Consider the following 22,127-nt stretch of genomic DNA (forward strand, 5'->3'; position numbering starts at 1 on the left):
TTGTTTTAAGCACCTGGATATTCCCCTGTCTTTTCAGATTTGATGGCTTTTCGAACTATAAATGATGACAACTATAAATTAATCCTTTAATAAGTTAGTATGGACATTGCTCAGTTAGATAGTCTGCCCTTTGTAGAAGGGAGCTTTATGTATGTTTTTATTTTAAAATGCAGTGGTACTTCTACTTACAAACTTAATTCATTCCATGATCAGGTTCTTAAAGAAGAAAAGTTTATAAGAAGCAGCAATTTTTCCCATAGGAATCAATATAAAAGCAAATAATGCATTCGATTGGGGAAACCACAGGGAGGGTGGAGGCCCTGTTTCCTCCCAGGAGATTCCTAGAGACGCCCTGCAGAGGCTTCTTCCTGCCTTTTCTGGCCTCGTTTCCTCCCAGGAAATTTCTAGAATGGCCCCACAGAGGCTTCTCCCTGCCTTTTCTGGCCCTGTTTCCTCCCAGGAGATTCCTAGAGTGGCCCCATGGAGGCTTCTCCCTGCCTTTTCAAGTTACAGTTTCAGAGGCTTGGGTTTGTAAGTGGAAAATGGTTCTTGAGAAGAGGCAAAAAAATCTTGAACATCTGATTCTTATCTAGAAAAGTTCGTAAGTAGAGGCATTCTTAGGTAGTTGTACCACTATACTGCATTGTGTTCAGGATTTTGTCTTGAATTTCTTGTCACCCATAAAGTCCAATTAAAATCATTTTGGCCCTCCCCCCAACATCATTTAGATAAACTCAATCAATAATAGTTAAATAAAAAGAATAATACATTTATTAAATTTAATAAAATTTAATAATATGCCCTTCTTAAGTTATATCTAAGTTTTCATTTTGACCAGGAAAGCAAATTAAGGATAACTCAGATGAAGAAGTTGCCAATCATTATCCTTTTTTGATTAAGCAGGGAACAGCCTCCCCTTTATTATTAAGCTCAATAAGGAACTGAACTAGTGAAATCAAATCCATCTCCAGATTAATTCCACTCACATACTTTTCTGTCAGCGTTCCATCCTGCAGTCATCTTCATTATTTTATTCTTGGCATTGCTATGGTTCTAAATTGACAATCTTCCTCTAAGAATCTGCATTGCACTAAAAATACTGCAAAGAACCCGATTGGACACAATTGCTCCTTGATGCTTCCTGTAGACAATATGGTCTGTTTGGAGTGACCTTGTCATACTTATCCCAGGAATAGGTAAACATCTAGATTTTTCAGACTTGGATCCCTTATTCATTCCAATCTTCATGACGGAAGGCTCACAGACAAACTTAGCTGATGATATTACCTAGTCAGGAAATCAAATATCTACAAGCAAACTGTCACGCTGTGGGTTGACAGACTCCAAAGACATCTAGAAATATCCAGTAGTTAAATAGTTAACTCTTGTTATTGTATCCCTTTCTATGATGTATCCCTGCTTTCCTCACTTCCTTTCCTACACAGGAAGAGAAGGCAAGCATCCATCTTCTATTCTAGTCTTTACAATGTGAGGACATGCTTTATGCCTGCTCCAGGCATTATAATCATTTTTTACTTTTCTAATAAAAATAACTTTGTTTAGAAGGTCTCCTCGCACCTCATTTCCATCGACTCCGTGGTTAGTCTCATTTCAGCTCACGCGGGCTGATCCTATATGAGTCCTTTCCATGACACAAACAACCAAATAAACAAGGACCTCACAATTCAACTCTAAATTACAGACGGTCTCTTTTATTAATATGTTTAATATATTATCAGCAGATATTTCTTGGAAGAAAAACATGTGCCTCTAAGTTTTTTGTCTTTCTGTGGTTTTTCCTTCTTTTTGATCTTTTAGCTTAGTCAAACAACAGTTTTATTTGTTTACAATGCCCCAAATCAGGCATCACCCCTCTTGCATCATACCACCATTACTTGGCAATTTGTAGCCAGGTTGCAAGAACATGACCTTGGGAGACTCTAGGAGGCACAGAAAAAGAGTGCGTGGAGGCCACAGCTAACCAAGCACACCACATTAGTTCCATTACACTGTTATTGTTCGTCAGATTTCAGCAGTGTGATCTTGCTAGGCTCCAGAGTCTGCAAAGAAGTACTCAGGAGCAAGGAAAATGCATTATGGAAACTGACGGTTCTTAACTTATATTTTCCAGTATCCAGTTTCCTCATGACTCTCTAACAATTGCCCGGAAGTCAACAAACATTATTCTCACTAGTCAACAAACAAGCAAGGCATAAAAATGCTTTATTCTGTGCTCATTCTGAAAGCTTGTATCTGTTGCTACCCTACTAGAAATGGAAAATATGTCTGCCTGGAGAAAGGGCAAAACTCCAATCATTTGCATATCTCTTTTGCAGTACGGCAGTAATTTTTATCCTTAGCAACTTGAAAATGTATGCAAGCATGGACACAGCCAGCTAGAGAATTCTGAGAATTGAAACCTACACATTGTCTAATCCCTGAGATTCAGTAATGTATTTTTTAAATAGTATGCATTATTACTTCCAATCAGACTATATTAGTTTTTACATTCAGGTATATCAATCTCAACATAACCATAATTATTATCATTTTACAGAGCACTGAATAAATTATAAAATTGCAACCATCCTTGGCATCACAGCTATATATTCTTTCCTTACATAAGAAGCTAATAATGGGCAAAAGTAAAAACTATAGTATAGCTAGCCCTCAACTTACAACCGTTTGTTCAATGACTATTCGAGCTAACAATGGCACTGAATGAAGGAACTTATCCCTGCCCAAAGGTATAACAACAACAGAGTTGGAAGGGACGTTGAAGATCTTCTAGTCCAACCCCCTGCTTAGACAGGAAACCCTACAATAATCCAGACAGATGGTTATCCAACATCTTCTTAAAAACTTCCAGAGTTGGAGCATTCACAACTTTTGGGGGCAAGCTGTTCCACTGATTAATTATTCTGTCAGGAAATTTCTCCTTAGTTCTAAGTTGTTTCTCTTGTTTAGTTTCCACCCATTGCTTCTTGTTCTACCCTCAGGTGCTTTGGAGAATAGGTTGACATCTTCTCTGTGGCAACCCCTGAGATATTGTAACACTGCTCTGGTATGGCCATTGTAGTACCTCCACGATCCCATGGACAAGATTTAAGTGCACCCACACTTACACCCACACTTACAACTGACTTCAGAAATGCTGTAGCATCCAAGATCTGCAGAGACTTAAGAGAAGGTGATAGGTAGGTGGGAACCTACATATCACCTTCCCATGAGTCTCCAAAGATCTTGGGTCTGCTTCCCACTTGCTGCTCCTTCATCCTTCTTCCCATCCCTGTCACAGCTTGGTAAATCGGTAAATCTCCTTCAGGAAGCAGCCCCTAATCCTTTCAGCCTGCCTATAAAGTAGAGGATATGTGGTGCCATCCCAAAAGCAAACACCATTTTGGAACAGCCACAATTCAATGTGGTTGCTCCGGAAAATGGCAGCTGCTTCTGGGATGATACCACATAGCCTCCATTGTGCAGAAGGCTGTACTTACCAAAAAGATAAGTGACTTTACCTGAGAAGTATACATTTCATAAATAATGACATGCTGATTTCCCTTATGTATTTAGCATTGCACTGCTGTTCCAAAAGAAACTTGGAAACAATTACATTTGAAATAACCAGGATTGTGTCATCAACTACCCAATGCAAAAAGGCATCTTTTCAGCAGGGAGCAGGGAATTAGACTAGAAGATCTCTAATTTATTTATTTTATTTATTTATGTATTTTATTAGATTTATAGGCCACCCTTCTCCTTGCGGACTCGGGGCAGCTAATGTGCCTTCCAACTTTGTTATTCTGTAATAATAATATGCATCAATGAAATTAACAATAGAGAATGAATGAGATTGCAATAAAAATGTAACACAAACACATTCAGAGCAAAGTTGCATAAAATAGAGTTAAGGCCTATTTCTCAAACATTACTATTACTATTAATCTTCTCATCGTTCCTATCAGTCATCTCCTCCTACTTATGACTGTGTGAGTGTAACTTTGTTGCTTGTATCGTTACGATTTATATTGTTTGTTTCCTAAAATGGTTTCATTGCTTATTTGTACCCTGTGACTATCACTAAGTGTTGTACCTTATGATTCTTGACGAATGTATCATCATATGCACCAAGACAAATTCCTTGTGTGTCCAATCACACTTGGCCAATAAATAATTCTATTCTATTCTATCTCATAGTTGAAGATTTGAAACTTGGAGTGGGTATCATTGAAGTACAAAATGGTTGTGCCAGCAAATAACCAATAATTGATTTTTAGGAAGACTGCTAGAAAGAAAACATAAAAATTTAACTACTGCAAAAAAAATCCACAGTGTGAATTATAACATGGACATGTAGAGTTCATTTGGAGTTCATCATCTTAAAGATAGAAATATAGAAACATAGAAGACTGACGGCAGAAAAAGACCTCATGGTCCATCTAGTCTGCCCTTATACTATTTCCTGTATTTTATCTTACAATGGATATATGTTTATCCCAGGCATGTTTAAATTCAGTTACTGTGGATTTACCAACCACGTCTGCTGGAAGTTTGTTCCAAGGATCTACTACTCTTTCAGTAAAATAATATTTTCTCATGTTGCTTTTGATCTTTCCCCCAACTAACTTCAGATTGTGTTCACTTTCCTATTAAAAACACTTCCCTCCTGAACCTTATTTAACCCTTTAAGATATTTAAATGTTTCGATCATGTCCCCCCTTTTCCTTCTGTCCTTCAGACTACACAGATTGAGTTCATTAAGTCTTTCCTGATACGTTTTATGCTTAAGACCTTCCATCATTCTTGTAGCCCATCTTTGGACCCGTTCAATTTTGTCAATATCTTTTTGTAGGTGAGGTCTCCAGAACTGAACACAGTATTCCAAATGTGGTCTCACCAGCGCTCTATATAAGGGGATCACAATCTCCCTCTTCCTGCTTGTTATACCTCTAGCTATGCAGCCAAGCATCCTACTTGCTTTTCCTACTGCCCGACCACACTGCTCACCCATTTTGAGACTGTCAGAAATCACTACCCCTATATACTTCTCTTCTGAAGTTTTTGCTAACACAGAACTGCCAATGCAATACTCAGATTGAGGATTCCTTTCCCCCAAGTGCATTATTTTACATTTGGAAACATTAAACTGCAGTTTCCATTGCTTTGACCATTTATCTAGTAAAGCTAAATCATTTACCATATTACAGACCCCTCCAGGAATATCAACCTGATAACATCGGAAAATAATATAAACTAAAAAAAAATATTTTATGTTTTAAATTTTATTTATTTTGTCCAATACACAATGAAGGTTAAAGAGAATAAACATGTAGTAATATATATCAAAGAAAGGTATCAGTCACTTTCCCAAAACAGACACCAAATTGAAACTGAAAACCAGAGGGTATAAAAGAATCCTGAAATACTAATGAAAAGGAAAAGTATCTGTCTATTTACATTCCTGGACATTACTCTCTAGACTAGTGGCAGGTTCTACTTACCTGCATACCAATGCACTGTGTGCACATCCTGCTCATTCAGGCAGGCAGGCACACCCGTGCGCACATCCTCTCATGTTATTTTGCTTCTGTGCATGCGTAGGAAGCAAAAACATGTTGAAATCTCACGAGATTTCATGAGATTTTGCTTCTGAGTAAGCATCCTCTCATGAGATTTTGCTTCTGTGCATGCTCAGGGAACAAAAAAGTCCCCAAAATTTTTAAAAAGATGGCATCGTCTACCAAAGCAGGTGAACATGGCACTGGAGCAGTCGTGTGCAAATTGTGCAATCTGGTGGTCGCTACCGGAATGGAGCTCTAGGGCATACCAGTAGCAACCGACCATTAGTCTAGATTTTGTAAGACAAAACAACTTTGAAAAATAAGGACATCTGCAATAGATATTATGCCAGTTATACATACCTCCAATATATACTTGACTGACTGACTGACTGACTGACTAACTAAATACATAAATAAATGAATAAATAAATGAATGAATGAATGAATGAATAAATAAATAATATCAATAAATAATATAAACCCTCATCCAGAACCTCCACACAGAAATTTCAATGAAGGAATTATATTAATATAAATAATTATGTAAGTTCAATTTGTGTAAACCTTATCCCCATAAAGTATCTAACACATCCTTCATCAAATGCAACCATGTTTCCTTACTTTGTCCTGTTGAAGACATCACAAAACAACAATACCAATGACTGAACCTTAATCTTTATTTCTTTTACCCAGCTATACAGACATTCCAATATTCTGAGGAACTTCATCAACTGTTGTAATTTTCTTTTATTCAACCTCCCATTTCTATCCCCAGCAGTATTATAAACAAACATGTCATTGAGATAACAACCAAGGGCACATTCTTAAGTGATCCTCTGGGATAGCCAGTAGTGTATTTATCCGTAAATACACTACCCACTTACTTGAATTGATGGTGTTCTCTGGAGCTACGAATCTTGGAAGAAAATCTTTCTGCTAATTTTTCCAGATTCCTGGAATATTCCAGTTCAATCTCAGCCTTTCTGCGGAAAAACTCCTGAAGATCTTGCAAAAGTTGCAATCGGGATTCAGATTGTTGTTCTAGGCATTTGAACTGTTCCACCAACTGGATACGAATTTCTGCAAGCATCAGAAAACAAAAAGAATGTATGAATACCCAGGAACAGCAACAACACTGTATTCAACTTAGCTCATTTTATTCCAAAACAGAGCAAAGCAATCAAGTTTGCAGCATAGGAGTCATAGAAATACAGGTAGCCCTCAACTTATAATTGATCCCAAAATTTTCACTGCTAAACAAGACAGTTGTTAAGTGAGTTTTACTCAGTTTTATGACTTTTCTTGCCACAGTCATTAAGTAAATCATTGCAGATGATAAGTTAATAACACTGTTGTTAGGTGAATCTGGCTTCCCCATAGACTTTGCTTCCCAGAAGGTCCCAAAAGGTGATCACATGGCCTGGGACACTGCAACCATCAAACACATACATGCCAGTTGCCAAGCACCTGACTTTTGATTACATGCCCATGGGGATATAATGTTCATAGGTGTGAAAAATGGTTATTAATAAGTCACTTTTTTTCGGTGACTTTGTAATTTGAACGGTCGCTAAATGAATGGCTTTAAGTCAAAGACTACCTATATTGAACATTCTCTGTACAAGAGCATGGATACGTGAGTATTCATTCTGTAAAAATTGATGGTTTTGCTCAAACATTATGGAGTATATAAAGAAGAATCGATTGAGTTATACGGAACAAAACATAAAGTGACAGCAAAACAACTTATAAGCCTAAATAAACTGATCCTTACTAATTTACAAACATCTTGTTCTCATATCATAATAGGCCAGGCAGTTAGACCAAAGAAAATAATCTTGTTCTGCAGTTGTCCCATGGTTTCAAACTAAGTCTTCTCTTTCTCTCTGAGGTGATATCTTTTGTCTCTGGCTTACCTCCCCCTAGACCAGTGGTTCACAATTTTTTTTGGCCATGACCAATGAAAGGCTACCAAAATTTTTACTACCACACTGTGGGCGTGGCTTATGCAGGATGCATTTTCTTTCAACATCTTTCAGTGCAAATTGGATGCTCTGGGGTGGAGTGCCATTTTCGCTACCCCACTGTGTCCTGTCCCCCCCCTGTCCGGGCAAGCAGCCCACCCCTGGCCATGCCCCACCTAAACATCTCTAAAATCCTGATGCCCTCCCTTCCCGTGACTATAATTCTTACTATTCAAAAAGTGAACTCCTACACACGCAGAGGAATCCTGAATTTAATTAACTGAATTTATATGCCGCCCACTCCCTGAGGACTCAGGGCAGCTTACAGCAATGATTACAAAATAATATAAGTAAATTAAAACATGTCATAATAATAAAAAAGTTTCATAATAAATAATTAAAAACATTTCATAATGATAAAAAACATATAATTTAATCACTACATTCATACACCACACATCCCAATCAATTCATCTCTCAACAGGATAAGGAAGTGACTATGTAACATGGCTCTCAGACCTGCTGGCAAAGCCAGGTTTTCAAGGCTTCTGGGTCATTCTTTGTCAAGTGAACCAGGTGTCCACCTAATTGATTTTTGCAGCCTTATTTGAAAAGAAACCATCACAAAAACAACATATATGGTAGAAAAACATGTGCTCTTTCTAAAGAAATAAAAATGAAGATTATTGAAGGTAAGAAAACAGAGAGCTCTGTTTCCTCAACTTCCATCATCTTCATTAGAATGAGCAAGTTTTTTTCTATCGCTCTCTGTTTTCTCACCTTCAATCATCTTTATTTTTATTTCATTAGAAATAGCACATTTTTTTCTATCATATATATTGTTTTTGTTGTGGTTTCTTTTCAAATAAGGCTTCAATTTCACCTGGTCCACTTGAAAAAGAATGACCTTTCTCAGAAACCCAGTAGGGTGGGGTTGTGCGGACCTTGGGAGGTAGTTGGTTCCAAAGGCCATTAACTTGGTTTAAACAAGGTTCCAAATGTCCCCATTAAAAATCAAATTACCCCCCTGTGGGGATGTGGGCCCCATGTTGGGAGCCACTATTCTAGAACCTTCTCAAAGGAATCCCCTCTCTGACCGCATAATCTTCATTACATGTTCAGGCGGCACCTGACTGGTCCTTTCGCTTATCTACCCTGATGTCTGCTTCAACAGGCTTTGCACAACATTTCTGTGAACCCCGTCTTATTTTTTTTCTGGAGAATGTTCCCTTTCTCACTGTTTTGACATTCATTTCTCATAATGTGTGAAACGGGGCCTTGTTAATATTCCCTCCTATCGCTTTCCCAGCTTTCTTGATATTCTTTGCCTGGCCTTGTTGATCGTCTTGCCCTAACCATATCTCATCCCTGGCTTCAGCCTTGCTCGTGTTTTTCGCTTCTGTCATTTCTGTCTGCTCTGTAGGATTTTCCCAGCTTCATTTCAACAATTTTAAAAATTTATTCTCCACTCACACATAAAATGGCTATGTTCAAATCAATGCTTTTCATTATAGCCAGTTGCTGGTATATGTAATAAAATACAAATGATAACATAAAATGTAATAGCCTTATACCAAAACATGTTTCCCCATATCTGCACAAAAGCTGACCTCACACTTTCGCCTATATTATGCGTGCCCAGATGAGCATGAATGAGCAGGATACATAATTAAACAGACTGACTTCACATAAGTACATAAATACACAATTGGATTAAAATATTCACACTGAATAATGGAGGGAATGTTCCCCTTCCTGCTCTAATAGGAAAAGAACAATTGAGCTAGGGTTGAAGTATGTATAGTGGAATTAGACGGGGAAAACATTTTCATTGCCGTGAAAAGCAGAATAAAGAGATGGAAAATCTCTCCCAAATGTGTGGCATATTAAAACAACCTACCCTAATCTCTTTTGATATAGAGGGTTACAAAATTAATAAAAGCCATGCAATCAAGCCATCTGTGTTTACAGGGCTTCCAATATTCTTCTATAATACTATAAAATAATTCACAATCAGTATCATGTTGAGGAATAAAAAAATGGAAAAAACACTCTTCCAGAGGGGGAAAAATGGCAGAATGAAAACAGCTTCACAAAAAAAGAAGGGTCAACAATAAAGAGCCAGTGAGTAAGTGGGTCCTTTAAATCTCTCTCTTGGTAAGGAGAGGACATCACCCACAAGTTACTCCTTGCAAGAAACTCTGGTCTCCAGCAGCTTTTGAGCACTGGAGATGCGGGAACAGCCATTTTGATAAACCATTTCGCACCTCTAAAAGGATGCTGAGCTCATGTACTTTCTTTTCGAAACACATTTGGAGAATGCTTATTAGCTATTTTTCAGTTATTAGAATCTTTGAATCAACAAGTAAGGGGCGTACATAAGTGCACTGGTGTGCCTTTCGTCCCCTGTCCAATTGTCTTTCCTTTCTCTCACTTATCATATATATTTTCTTTCTTTCATATATCCTCTCCTCTAAGTTCACTTTACCCTTATATATATTACTACATGTCTATTTTTCTTCCTATGTATTTGTGTATTGGACAAATGAATAAATAAATGAATAAATAAAAACAAATTTGAAAACACTGGGTGAATCTGCCTTCATAAAAGAAAAATGTAATTACAAGCTGAAGTACGCTAAAAAATTGAAATAGCAAAAAAACTAATGGAATTTTTTGTTTTTTAATTATAAAATGTTATAAGCAGGTTGGGAGTTTAGATAAATTAAGATGCTCTCTGTGAGGGAGGAGGGCACTTTTTAAGAGGGGGAGGGAGAGAGAAAGAGCATTTCAAAGAAGATTTTGGAATAAGTGTTAACCAAAAAAACAGAGGAGCTATGACTGAAAGTAGATGACAGGCTACAAGAATGACATTAAAAAAGTTATTTTATTAGATATACAAAAGAAATTGGTTGAACGCTTTAAAAATCAAAAGGAATTACAAACAATAAACCAAGAGAGGGGTCTGAATAATTGTTTACATTAAATTTTCACAAGAGATTAGTAAAGTTTGGATAAATCTTGTAAGAAGAGATAAAAAAAGGAAATGAAATCAATCAAGTTCTAGTACAGCGATAGTTAACTTTTTTAACCTGTGCCGAAACTGGAGCATGTGCTGTGGAGCCCAGAAGAGCAGCTGGCGACAGCGTGCATGCCCACAGAGAGAGTTTTTCGTGCCACCTCTGGCACATGTGCCATAAGTTTGCCATCATGGTTCTAGGACATTACTTGAATCGACAAAAGATTCAGAAGTAAAAGGAAGGAATATAAAGTTGATTTATTGGATTAAGATTAAAATAGATATTTGCCATTTCTGACAATCCTTAATGGACTTTTGCTGACACTAGGACTAAAATTACAATACTTTATGGATATGTTAACATATAAGTGATTGTACATATTTTCAAGAATAATTGGTTGTTAAGTAAGAGGAGGTGAAAAGTTACTAAAATGGTTTATAATTTTTCTTTAATATAGTTGTACTATTCTTTCAATTCTTTGTATGCTTTACATGTTTTCCTTAGTAACATAGAAACATAGAAGTCTGACGGCAGAAAAAGACCTCATGGTCCATCTAGTCTGCCCTTATACTATTTTCTGTATTTTATCTTAGGATGGATATATGTTTATCCCAGGCATGTTTAAATTCAGTTACTGTGGATTTATCTACCACATCTGCTGGAAGTTTGTTCCAAGGATCTACTACTCTTTCAGTAAAATAATATTTTCTCATGTTGCTTTTGATCTTTCCCCCAACTAACTTCAGATTGTGTCCCCTTGTTCTTGTGTTCACTTTCCTATTAAAAACACTTCCCTCCTGGACCTTATTTAACCCTTTAATATATTTAAACGTTTCGATCATGTCCCCCCTTTTCCTTCTGTCCTCCAGACTATACAGATTGAGTTCATTAAGTCTTTCCTTAGTACTTTTTATTTATCTATTTTTCTTTCTTTCTTTCTTTCCTCCAGAAGTTACTGAGGATAAAACAAGAAACAAAGGGAGAAAGCTCATTAAAGAAAGATCCAACTGGAATTAGGGAGAAACTTTCTGACAGCAAGAACAATTAATCAATGGAATAGTTTGCCTCCTCGAATTGTGCATGAAAAATCACTGGAGGTTTTCAAGAAAAGATTGGGATGGTATAAGGTCTTCTGCAGGGGATTGGAGTAGAAAACCTCCAAAGTCCCTTCTGGTCCTATGAGTCTAGGATTATTTCTAAAGTTTGTATTAGTTTTTATTATTGCAATAATTTATTTATACAGCAATCAAATTTATATAGCTGCTCTTCTCACCAAAGCCAACTCTGGCTGGCAAAGAAGAAGCAACGTGAACAATAATTAAAACAAAAAGATTACAATATATGGAACCTTATTAATAAATACCATAAAAGTGAAAATGTAAACTCTAGGAGAAGGAGGATAAAAATGGTCACCTCAACAATGGAGCCATCTGAGCTGGTTTTTGACATCTGGGAACCCCAGGCCTGACAATATAGCCAAGACCTGACAGCTTTTCAGAATACCAAAAGGGATGGAGCCAGTCTAATTTTACAGGGGAGAATGTTCCATAAGATGCACAAAGAAAGTATATCTCTTGGGACCCATCAAATGAAGTTTCTTGGCCAAAGATGCCTACTCTTGCAAGATTAGTTGGTTTTAATCTTTAAAGCCATGAAAGGCTTTAAAGATTAAAACCAGCACTTTCAATTGAACCTGGTAGCAAACAGGCAACAAATGTAATTCATGGAGCAGAAGTATAGGATGCACGACTCTAGGAGTTCACACAGCTGCCTGCACAACTGCATTCTGTTTCCAGATACTGTATAATTTAGAAATTAAATTATAATCTTAAATTTTTTTAAAAATTAAAGGGGAAAAAATCTTTAAATAAAGAACATTTACAGAGAGAGACTTTATACTGCTTCCCAGCAGAGTGTGGTCAGCCAACATCTCTTAGTGCTAGCTACCACTCTAAATAAAAGCTCTTTAATGCTGCTATGTAGAAGAACCCTCCGCCTCTGTAAAATGGCTACTGAGTGGCTTTTCATCTCTGCCTTTATTGCATTCATGGATAGCAGATGTGGAAGAGATAAATTATGCAATTTGCAGGCATTGTATGGAAAGCAATTTTCTATGTTTCTATGTTTCCACTTAGATCAGGGTGCTGGAGGGGAAGAACACACTTAACAGAAAGTGTGCTGAAAGTTTCAAGACCCCTGCTTCAGTTTTGCTTCCTCAAATCACCATGCATGTTGCACAACTCGAGGTTCGACTACTGTAATGCTCTCTACATGGGGCTACCTTTGAAAAGTGTTCGGAAACTTCAGATCGTGCAGAATGCAGCTGCGAGAGCAATCATGGGCTTCCCTAAATATGACCATGTCACACCAACACTCCACAGTCTGCATTGGTTGCCAATCAGTTTCCGGGCACAATTCAAAGTGTTGGTTATGACCTATAAAGCCCTTCATGGCATCGGACCAGAATACCTCCGGGACCGCCTTCTGCCGCACGAATCCCAGCAACCGGTTAGGTCCCACAGAGTTGGCCTTCTCCGGGTCCCGTCGACTAAACAATGTTGTTTGGCGGGACCCAGGAGAAGAGCTTTCTCTGTGGTGGCCCCGACCCTCTGGAACCAGCTCCCCCCCGGAGATTAGAACTGCCCCCACCTTCCTTGCCTTTCGTAAAGTTCTTAAGACCCATCTGTGCCGTCAGGCATGGGGGAACTGACACATCTCCCCTGGGCCTATACAGTTTATACATGGAAAGTTTGTGTGTGTGTTTGCTTTTAATAATGGGGTTTTTATTGTTTTTTAAATTATTAGATTTGTTCTTACATTGTTCTTGTTATTGTTGTGAGCCGCCCTGAGTCTACGGAGAGGGGCGGCATACAAATCTAATAAATAAATAAATAAATAAAATAAACTGTGCTGGGTCTAGCAGCACCCCATAGAAATGTGCTAACGGTTTGCAACTTGTGTTAACTGCAACTAAACCTTTATATCTCCATACTTCGACTCAAGTTCAAAAGTTAACCTGAAATAGTCAGCAGATTGAATCTCAAACTTAGGTTCCCATTCCTGCTAGAGGCACATTTTAGAGCACTTTCAGGTTGAAAGGATTAGCCAATGGCATCACTGTCACCCAGGGAACATTCAGGGATGGCACATTAATGTCTCCGTCAAGGAGCTGGAGCAAATGACAGGAGCTCAGGCTGCCACACAGAAGAGTCACAAACACATCTTGGGACCTAACCACATGAACCACCATGCTCCTTCAAGCTTAGGTAAACTGGGAATACCTCTTTTCTGACTTTCTCTCATCTCTTTTCTGTTCTATTCCCTCCTGTACATTTAGAACCAAACATTTCAGGATACAATGTATTAATATGCAACCATGGCAGTTTTATCATAGGTCATAGTGAGATAATGTTCTTTCACAGGGACCGCCTCCTGCTGCACGAATCCCAGCGACCGGTTAGGTCCCACAGAGTGGGCCTTCTTCGGGTCCCGTCGACCAAACAATGTCGTCTGGCGGGACCCAGGGGAAGAGCCTTCTCTGTGGGGGCTCCGACCCTCTGGAACCAGCTCCCCCCTGAGATTAGGATTGCCCCCACACTCCCTGCCTTTTGTAAACTCCTTAAAACCCACCTCTGCCGTCAGGCATGGGAGAACTAAAACATCTCCCCCTTGCCCATGTTGTTTTGCCGTTTGATTGATTGACTGTGTGCCTGTTTTTTATATATATAGAATAGAATAGATTTTTTATTGGCCAAGTGTGATTGGACACACAAGGAATTTGTCTTGGTGCATATGCTCTCAACGTACATAAAATAAAATATACATTTGTCAAGAATCATGTGGTACAACACTTAATGATTGTCATAGGGGTCAAATAAGCAATGAAGAAGCAATATTAATAAAAATCTTAGGATATACGCAACAAGTTACAGTCATACAGTCATCATGGGAGGAAATGGGTGATAGGAATGATGAGAAAAACTAGTAGAATAGAAGTGCAGATTTAGTAGAAAGTCTGACAGTGTTGAAGGAATTATTTGTTTAGTAGAGTGATGGCGTTCAGAAAAAAACTGTTCTCGTGTCTAGTTGTCTTGGTGTGCAGTGCTCTGTAGCGACGTTTTGAGGGTAGGAGTTGAAACAATTTGTGTCCAGGATGTGAGGGGTCAGTAAATATTTTCCCTGCCCTCTTTTTGACTCGTGCAGTATACAGGTCCTCAATGGAAGGCAGGTTGGCAGCAATTGTTTTTTCTGCAGTTCTGATTATCCTCTGAAGTCTGTGTCGGTCCTGTTGGGTTGCAGCACCAAACCAGACAGTTATAGAGGTGCAGATGACAGACTCAATATATTGGGACTGTTTTATGAATTTTCCTAACTTAAATTGTAATTAGATTGGTGGGCATTGGATTTGTTACTATGTACTGTTTTTACTATTGTTGTGAGCCGCCCCGAGTTTGCGGAGAGGGGCAGCATATAAATCCAATAAATCTAATCTAAATCTAATCTAATCTGATGTGCATCAGGAACTAGTTGTATCCAATAATATCTGTCACTGTTACACACCCTTTTTAGGAAATCAAGTCGTCTTACATGATATATCATGTTGTGCATCAAGAGGAAAGAATTGCTTCCTTTGACAATTTTCTGTGGTTGCTTTGACACACCCGGAACTTCCCCTTTTTCAATCCCCCTTCTAATCCTCTTACATGATGTGAAGAAGCTGTAAAACTCTTAACATGAGATTGATTCCTGGAAGCCAAGCAATCAAAGCCACAAAAGGGGAAAATGATCTTAGTTTCTACAAATAATTGGCCTCTTAACTACTATAGAGGCACCGTATTCCTTCCCGATGTTGATTAAGCAAAAACCTGCTCAGGTATTTAAGCTGAATATCTGTAATGTTCAGCCATTAATTCATTATTTTATAAATGAAGAGCAGGAAAGAGATTGTTCTGGCTTTTAGAAAGCTCCTAGTGGAGAAATTATCCACTAGGTACACAAATGAAGAGGTTAAAGTGGTAAGAAAAGAACAAACATAAATCAGGAGCAAAAAAACCCCCCTCACATATTGATAGAGTTGGTGCCCAGTAGGGTTACTGCAGTTTGAAAAAAATATCACTGTGTTTGCTTCATGGTTGATCTGTCTTTTGCTTACACCAAACTTTTGGGTTTCTCTTTTTCTTATATCAACCTACTCCAGTGATGGCAAACTTATAGCATGTGTGGCACAGATACACGTGGAGGCATATCTGAAGACACGTGTGGTGTTGACCTATGTCAGCTCCATCATGCATGCGTACACTGGCCCGCTGATTTTCGGCCTTATTTTCAGCCATTTTCACTCTCCCCAGCCTTCAGGAAAGCCTCCTGAAGCCTGGGACAGAGAAAAATGGGCCAATGGACTTACCAGAAGCTTGAGTGAGGCCTGCAGACATGTACAAGGAGGCAGAGCAGGGGGGTTATTATTTATTTATTGGATTTGTATGCCGCCCCTCTCCACAGACTCGGGGCAGCTAACAACAGCAATAAAACAGCATATAGTAATAATCCAATACTAAAACAGTTAAAAACCCTTATTATAAAACCAAACATGCATACAGACATACTATGCATAAAATTGTAGAGGCCTAGGGGGAAAGAGTATCTCAGTTCCCCCATGCCTGTCGGCAGACGTGGCTTTTAAGCAGCTTATGAAAGGCAAGGAGGGTGGGAGCAATTCTAATCTCTGGGGGGGGATGGTTCCAGAGGGCCGGGGCCACCACAGAGAAGGCTCTTCCCCTGGGTCCCGCCAAACAACATTGTTTAGTTGACGGGACCCGGGGATTCATGCAGCAGAAGGCGGTCCCTAAGATAATCTGGCCCGGTGCCATGAAGGGCTTTATAGGTCATAACCAACACTTTGAATTGTGACCGGAAACTGATCGGCAACCAATGCAGACTGCGGAGTGTTGGTGTAACATGGTCATATTTGGGAAAGCCCATGATTGCTCTCGCAGCTTGTGTGCATGCATGGGGGCAGTGCGCATGTGCGATGGGAGGGCATTGCATTATGGGTGGGCATGAATGAGCACACTATCGCATGCATGTGCACCCTTTTGGCAACCAAGGCAAAAAAAGGTTTACCATCACTGACCTACTCTCTCTGTTTATGTCCTCCAAATATGGACCTTGATTTCCTGCCTGAGCTAGAAATTCTTAGAAGTACCTTTCAACATCATAATAGGTGTAGCATATGAAGTTAATACATCTAGAGAAGGGCTGTCAAGCTCCCGGCCCACATCACGCACTGGCCACGCCCAATTTAGTAAAGGGGAGGATGCACTGATATATCATGTGACGACACCATGAGTTTGACATCCCTGATTTAGAGTTATAGTGTAATAAATGTCAGGCGAACATTTCAGAGTTTACAGATCTTTCTTCATCTTTGGCCTTATACACGACACACCAATCTGCCCGAAACTTCAGATCTTCTGAAATTAGGTAGGAACTAGACAAGGATATTCAATAGTGGCAACTTGCACTAGAAATATATCTGAATCACCTCCCATTTGGATTGCAATCATCTATAGGAAGCTGTCCCTCAAAAGCACTAGGAAGCCACAGCTGGTCCAAAATTCAGTCCTGCAGGGACTTTTTGCATTTCTGTTTATGCCCATATAATGCTACTACTCAGCAAGATGTACTGGCTCCCAGTAGGTTTCCAGGTGTGATTCAAAGTGCTGGTCATGAACCTAGGTGGCACAGTGGTTCGAATGCAGTATTGCAGGCTAATTCTGCCAAACGCCAGCAGTTTGATCCTGACTGCTTCAAGGTTGACTTAGCCTTCCATCATTCCAAGGTCAGTAAAATGAGAACCTATATTGTTGGGGGCAAGATGTTGACTCTGTAAACCACTTAGAGAGGACTGCAAAGCACTATGAAGTGGTATATAAGTCTAAGTGCTATTGCTATTGCTATTTGTTAGACCACCTCAAGTAAAAGGGTGGCTAATACTTCAAAGATACACATTGCATCACTGAGCTACAAATTCGCTTGGGGAATCCATTTGAAAGTTTTAATGGGTTAGGATCATAGGCTGTTCTTGGAAAAGGTATACATCACAGAAATCATAAAAATATACATGCAAATGTATTATAGTTAATATACAAAATTAGTAGCCTGCGTCTCAAATGACATGTTCTATTTTTTTTTTAATTACTAATAAAAGTTCTACAATTAGCAATAACAATAACACTTGGACTTATATACAGCTTTACAGTGCTTCACAGCCCTCTCTAAGCAGTTTAGAGTCAGCATATTTCCTCCAGCAATCTGGGTCCCCATTTAACCCACCTCAGGAGGATGGAAGGCTGAGTCAACCTTGAGCCTGGTGAGATTTGAACTTCCAAATTGCAGACAGCTGGCAGGCAGCAGAAGTAGCTTGCACTACTGCACTCTAACCACTGTGCCACCATGGCTCATTAATGCATTTGTTGTTAGAAATCTAACATACTAACATTCTTCCCTTTGCTCTACAATACTGCAGATCAGTGAATATCCTCCAGGTGTGTGCCAATTATAAATTAAAAGGAACAGATAAAAATGATTTAGCCAAATCTCATAAAACTGATTTTATAATTCAAGGATAAATGTTTTTATTCTATTAGTTTCACTAATTCAATCATTTCATTATACATAATCAATACAATCCTATAAACTCAGTGAGGTTTATTTATGTTAATTTGCTTATTTACTTTATTTTTACTTTGCTACAATCCAGAGATTTTCAGCAGATTATATAGTTTGTAAAAACAAGGGAAACATCTACTGTACAGCCCCATAACAAGAAGTAGTGCACTATTAGTTAAACATCAACCACAATGAAAACAGAAAATAAAAATAGCATGATAAAGTCAGTAAAACGCTCTTTGGAGCAATTCTATCTTTAAAAGCTTCTGAAACATGAATACAGAGCGGGCGAATCTGATCTCTATCCGGAAACCATTCCATAGTGTTGATGCTGTCACAGAACAGCAGTGACTTCTCATTTCATCCCCTCTGCACCTCCCATAATGTGGGATTAGTAAACGTTTCCCTCTTTGATCTAATTGGTCAGGTCATGACTGGTTGAAGTTGGCAATCCTGGTGGCAAATGATAAAGAGCTTTAGAGATTAACATTAGAATCTTAAAGTGCACCAAGAAACCAACCGACAACCTATGACAGTGATGGCAAACCTACGGCACAAATGCCACAGGTGGCATGTGGAGCCATATCTGATGGCACATGAGGCATTGCCCTAGCTTAGCTCCAATGTGCATGCCAGCCCGCTGATTTTCAGCTCACATGGAGGTTCTGGGAGGGCATTTTTGTCTTCCAAAAAGCCTCTGGGCACTCCGTTTTTGTCTTCCAAAAAACCTCTGGATGGGCCGTTTTTGCCCTCCCCAGGCTCCAGGAAAGTCTACTGGGTCCACCGGAAGTCGGAAAATGGACCATTTTTCACCTCTAAGGGGCCTTGGGGGCGCGGGGGCACGGAGCCTACTGAGATTTGATCTGCCAAACTGCTGGTAGCCAGTGATCAGCAGAAGTAGCTTGCGGTACTGCACTCTAACCACTGCGCCACCGAGGCTCTACAGCATTGTTACAGCATCCCCATGGCTACGTGATTTACATTTGAATGCTGGAACAACTGACTCCCATTTATTGTATGATGGTTGCAATGTCCCAAGATCACATTATGTCTTTTTGCGACCTCCTGACAAGCAAAGTCAATGAGGAAACCAGATTCGCTTAACAACCATGTTACTAATTTAACAACGGCAGTGATTCACTTAATAAATGTGGCCAGAAAAGTCATCAAATGGGGCAAAATTCACTTCAGAAATTTCTCACTTAACAACATACATCTTGGCCGAAATTGCGGTCATTAGGTTGAATAGCGTATAACCTGTATAACACAGACATGCAAGTTTTTATGTCCAATCTCAACAAAAGTTGCTTTAACATTTCTATGAAGTTCTTTTCTTGGTCTGATTTAAGGAAGCTGATACTTCCTCAGTCCCCCCACTTTCCTTGAAATTCAGAAGGCACCTCTTGAACATCCATCTCTTCATCCATCCTCCCCAGGAGTATTGGAAGAATGCATTTTTTTCTTTGCCTTACTTTGTAATGATTTACAGTGAGCCCTCGAGTTTCGCGATCTCGATCTTTGCGAAACGCTATATCGTGATTTTTCCACCCGATGACGTCACTCTCTTCCTTCCTTTCTCATCTTTCTTTCTCTCTCTCTTTCTCTATCTTGCTTCTTCCTCTCTCACACTCTCTTCCTCTCTCATCTCTTTCTTTCCTTCTCTCTCTTTCTCTATCTCTCCCCCTCTTGCTGGCAGGCGGCGGGCGGCGGGCATCAGCGAGGAGCCGGGGTTTCCCCTTTGCGTGGGCGGCCGGGAAGACCCAGGGAAGGTTCCTTCGGCCGCCCAGCAGCTGATCTGCTCGGTAGCGCAGCAGCAGCGAGGAGCCGAATCGGGGTTTCCCCTTTGCGTGGGTGGCGGGGAACGCAAACTCCACCATCTACGCATGCGCGGCCATAGAAAAAAAGGGCGCGCATGCGCAGATGGTGTTTTTACTTCCGCAACCCTACATCCCGAAAAATCGATTATCGCGAGGGGTCTTGGAACGGAACCCTCGCGATAATAGAGGGATCACAGGGATCACTGTACTGGTTTTGTATATGCAAACTATGACTACGTACGGAAAAGACTACAAGAAAATCTCATTATAGTATCTTAATGTTAGTGTAGATGCTGCTGAATAGATTCAAAACCAGATGTTCACTTGCCAGGTCAAAACTCCAGTATGAAAATGGGCACTGGTCATATAGGGTCCCCTCAACTATATGAAGATCTGTATTGTTGAGTGTGCCAAGACACCCCACTCTTTTCCCTCCTTTTCCTCAAAACCTTTGTCTTCTCTTGTGCTGATGGGAAACATACATCAATTAAGATGGTATAAAAAGAAAATGTGGGACTGCTATGACTACCACAGCACCAGTCCTTACTGTAATTCCACTTTGGAACAGATTTGCCTCCATCTTGTGTTTGTTTTCCTTTGCCTCACTTTGCTGTGGTAATTTAGGAGCAGCCCAAAGACCTGAACTGATTACCTTGTATTAAGGAGAGTCACTGTACTGACAAGGAATATTTGACATTTGGAAAATATGTCCATTGTTCTTTTGGGGCTCCTAAATTCTGGACCTCATGACTTTGTAAAGCTATCACTTTTCTGGCACACAATAGTGGAGAACTGCACTTGAGTGTTGTGAGCCACTAGAGAAAGAGGGACGGCTTGAGGAAAATGACAGGGCATAGCTAAACATTCTAGATCTCAAGAGAAAAGTGGCGGCAGCAAAGGATTCTAGCTAATGACTACACCTGTTGTAAACTGATAAAACTAAAGAGGTGCCCTTGGAGAAACTACATGGTTATACAGTGTTCCCTCGACTTTCGCAGGGGATGCGTTCCGAGACCACCTGCGAAAGTTGAATTTCCGCGAAGTAGAGATGCGGAAGTAAATACACTATTTTTGGCTATGGACAGTAACACTTTAAACCCCTAAATTACATTCCCTTAGCAACCATTTAGATTATTACTCACCATGTTTATTTATTAAAGTTTATTAAAAAATATTTATTAAAGGCGGACAAAAGTTTAGCGATGACATATGACGTCATCGGGCAGGAAAAACTGTGGTATGGGGGAAAAAACAGCGAAGTATTTTTTAATTAATATTTTTGAAAAACCATGGTATAGACTTTTCGCGAAATTCGAACCCGCAATAATCGAGGGAACACTGTAGTTAGTAAAACATGGTATAAATCCAGAACAGAAAAAAAAAATTAGAAAGAAACTCAGACAAGCTCCAACTTATCTGTCTTGAACAAAAGAAGGAAGAAAGGGAAACATACTCAAGCTTTTGAGATTCTGTTATCCAGCTGGTCACATAACAGTTCCAAAATATTTTATTTTATTTTAATTTGATCCTGGATCTGGTCTGTCTCAAATGGCTGACAAAGTACAACATCCAGAAGTAGGCTGACTACCTGACTAAGCTTCCCACAAGAACCTACAAAACTCCATAGATATAAATACACAATGAGTAGCTGTTGTGGGAATTTGAAATGGTAAAAACTAGTTTTACCCGTGGTGGCGCAATGGTTAGAATGCAGTACTGCAGGCTATTTCTGCTGCCTGCAGTTGGAATCTCACCAAGCTCAAGACTGACTCAGCCTTCCAACTTCCTGAGATCAGTAAAATGAGGACCCAGATTGAGGGGGGAGGGTGTTAATATGCTGATGGTGTAAACCGCTTAGAGAAAATTGTAAAGCACCGTGAAGCAGTATATAAGACTAAGCGCTATTGCTATTTTAATCTAAAACTCCAATTGAAGGTGTTGTGGTTGGCTCTGGCCCAGCTCCTGCCCCAGGGAATGGGGAGGTGGATGCAGGGGAAACTTCAACATGTCACAGCCCTGTGTTATTGCCGACAGAATCAGGTCAGAGTTTAGTTTCCTCGGACGAAGAAGAAGGTGGGACTGACTCGGCAGAGGAGG

General features: G+C 39.6%; 1 protein-coding gene across 2 annotated transcripts in view; it reads right to left on the reverse strand.

The window, feature by feature from the left end:
- The window catches only part of SRGAP3 (SLIT-ROBO Rho GTPase activating protein 3), a 266,985-nt gene that overhangs the window by 123,907 nt on the left and 120,951 nt on the right, over positions 1-22,127 (reverse strand). For both annotated transcript variants that reach the window (XM_070738287.1, XM_070738288.1), the window contains exon 2: positions 6,446-6,641. In XM_070738287.1, coding sequence (XP_070594388.1) covers positions 6,446-6,641 — 196 coding nt within the window. The remainder of the gene's footprint in view (positions 1-6,445; positions 6,642-22,127) is intronic.

The sequence above is a fragment of the Erythrolamprus reginae genome, chromosome 2 (assembly GCF_031021105.1).
Source record: "Erythrolamprus reginae isolate rEryReg1 chromosome 2, rEryReg1.hap1, whole genome shotgun sequence".
Lineage (NCBI taxonomy): Eukaryota > Metazoa > Chordata > Lepidosauria > Squamata > Dipsadidae > Erythrolamprus > Erythrolamprus reginae.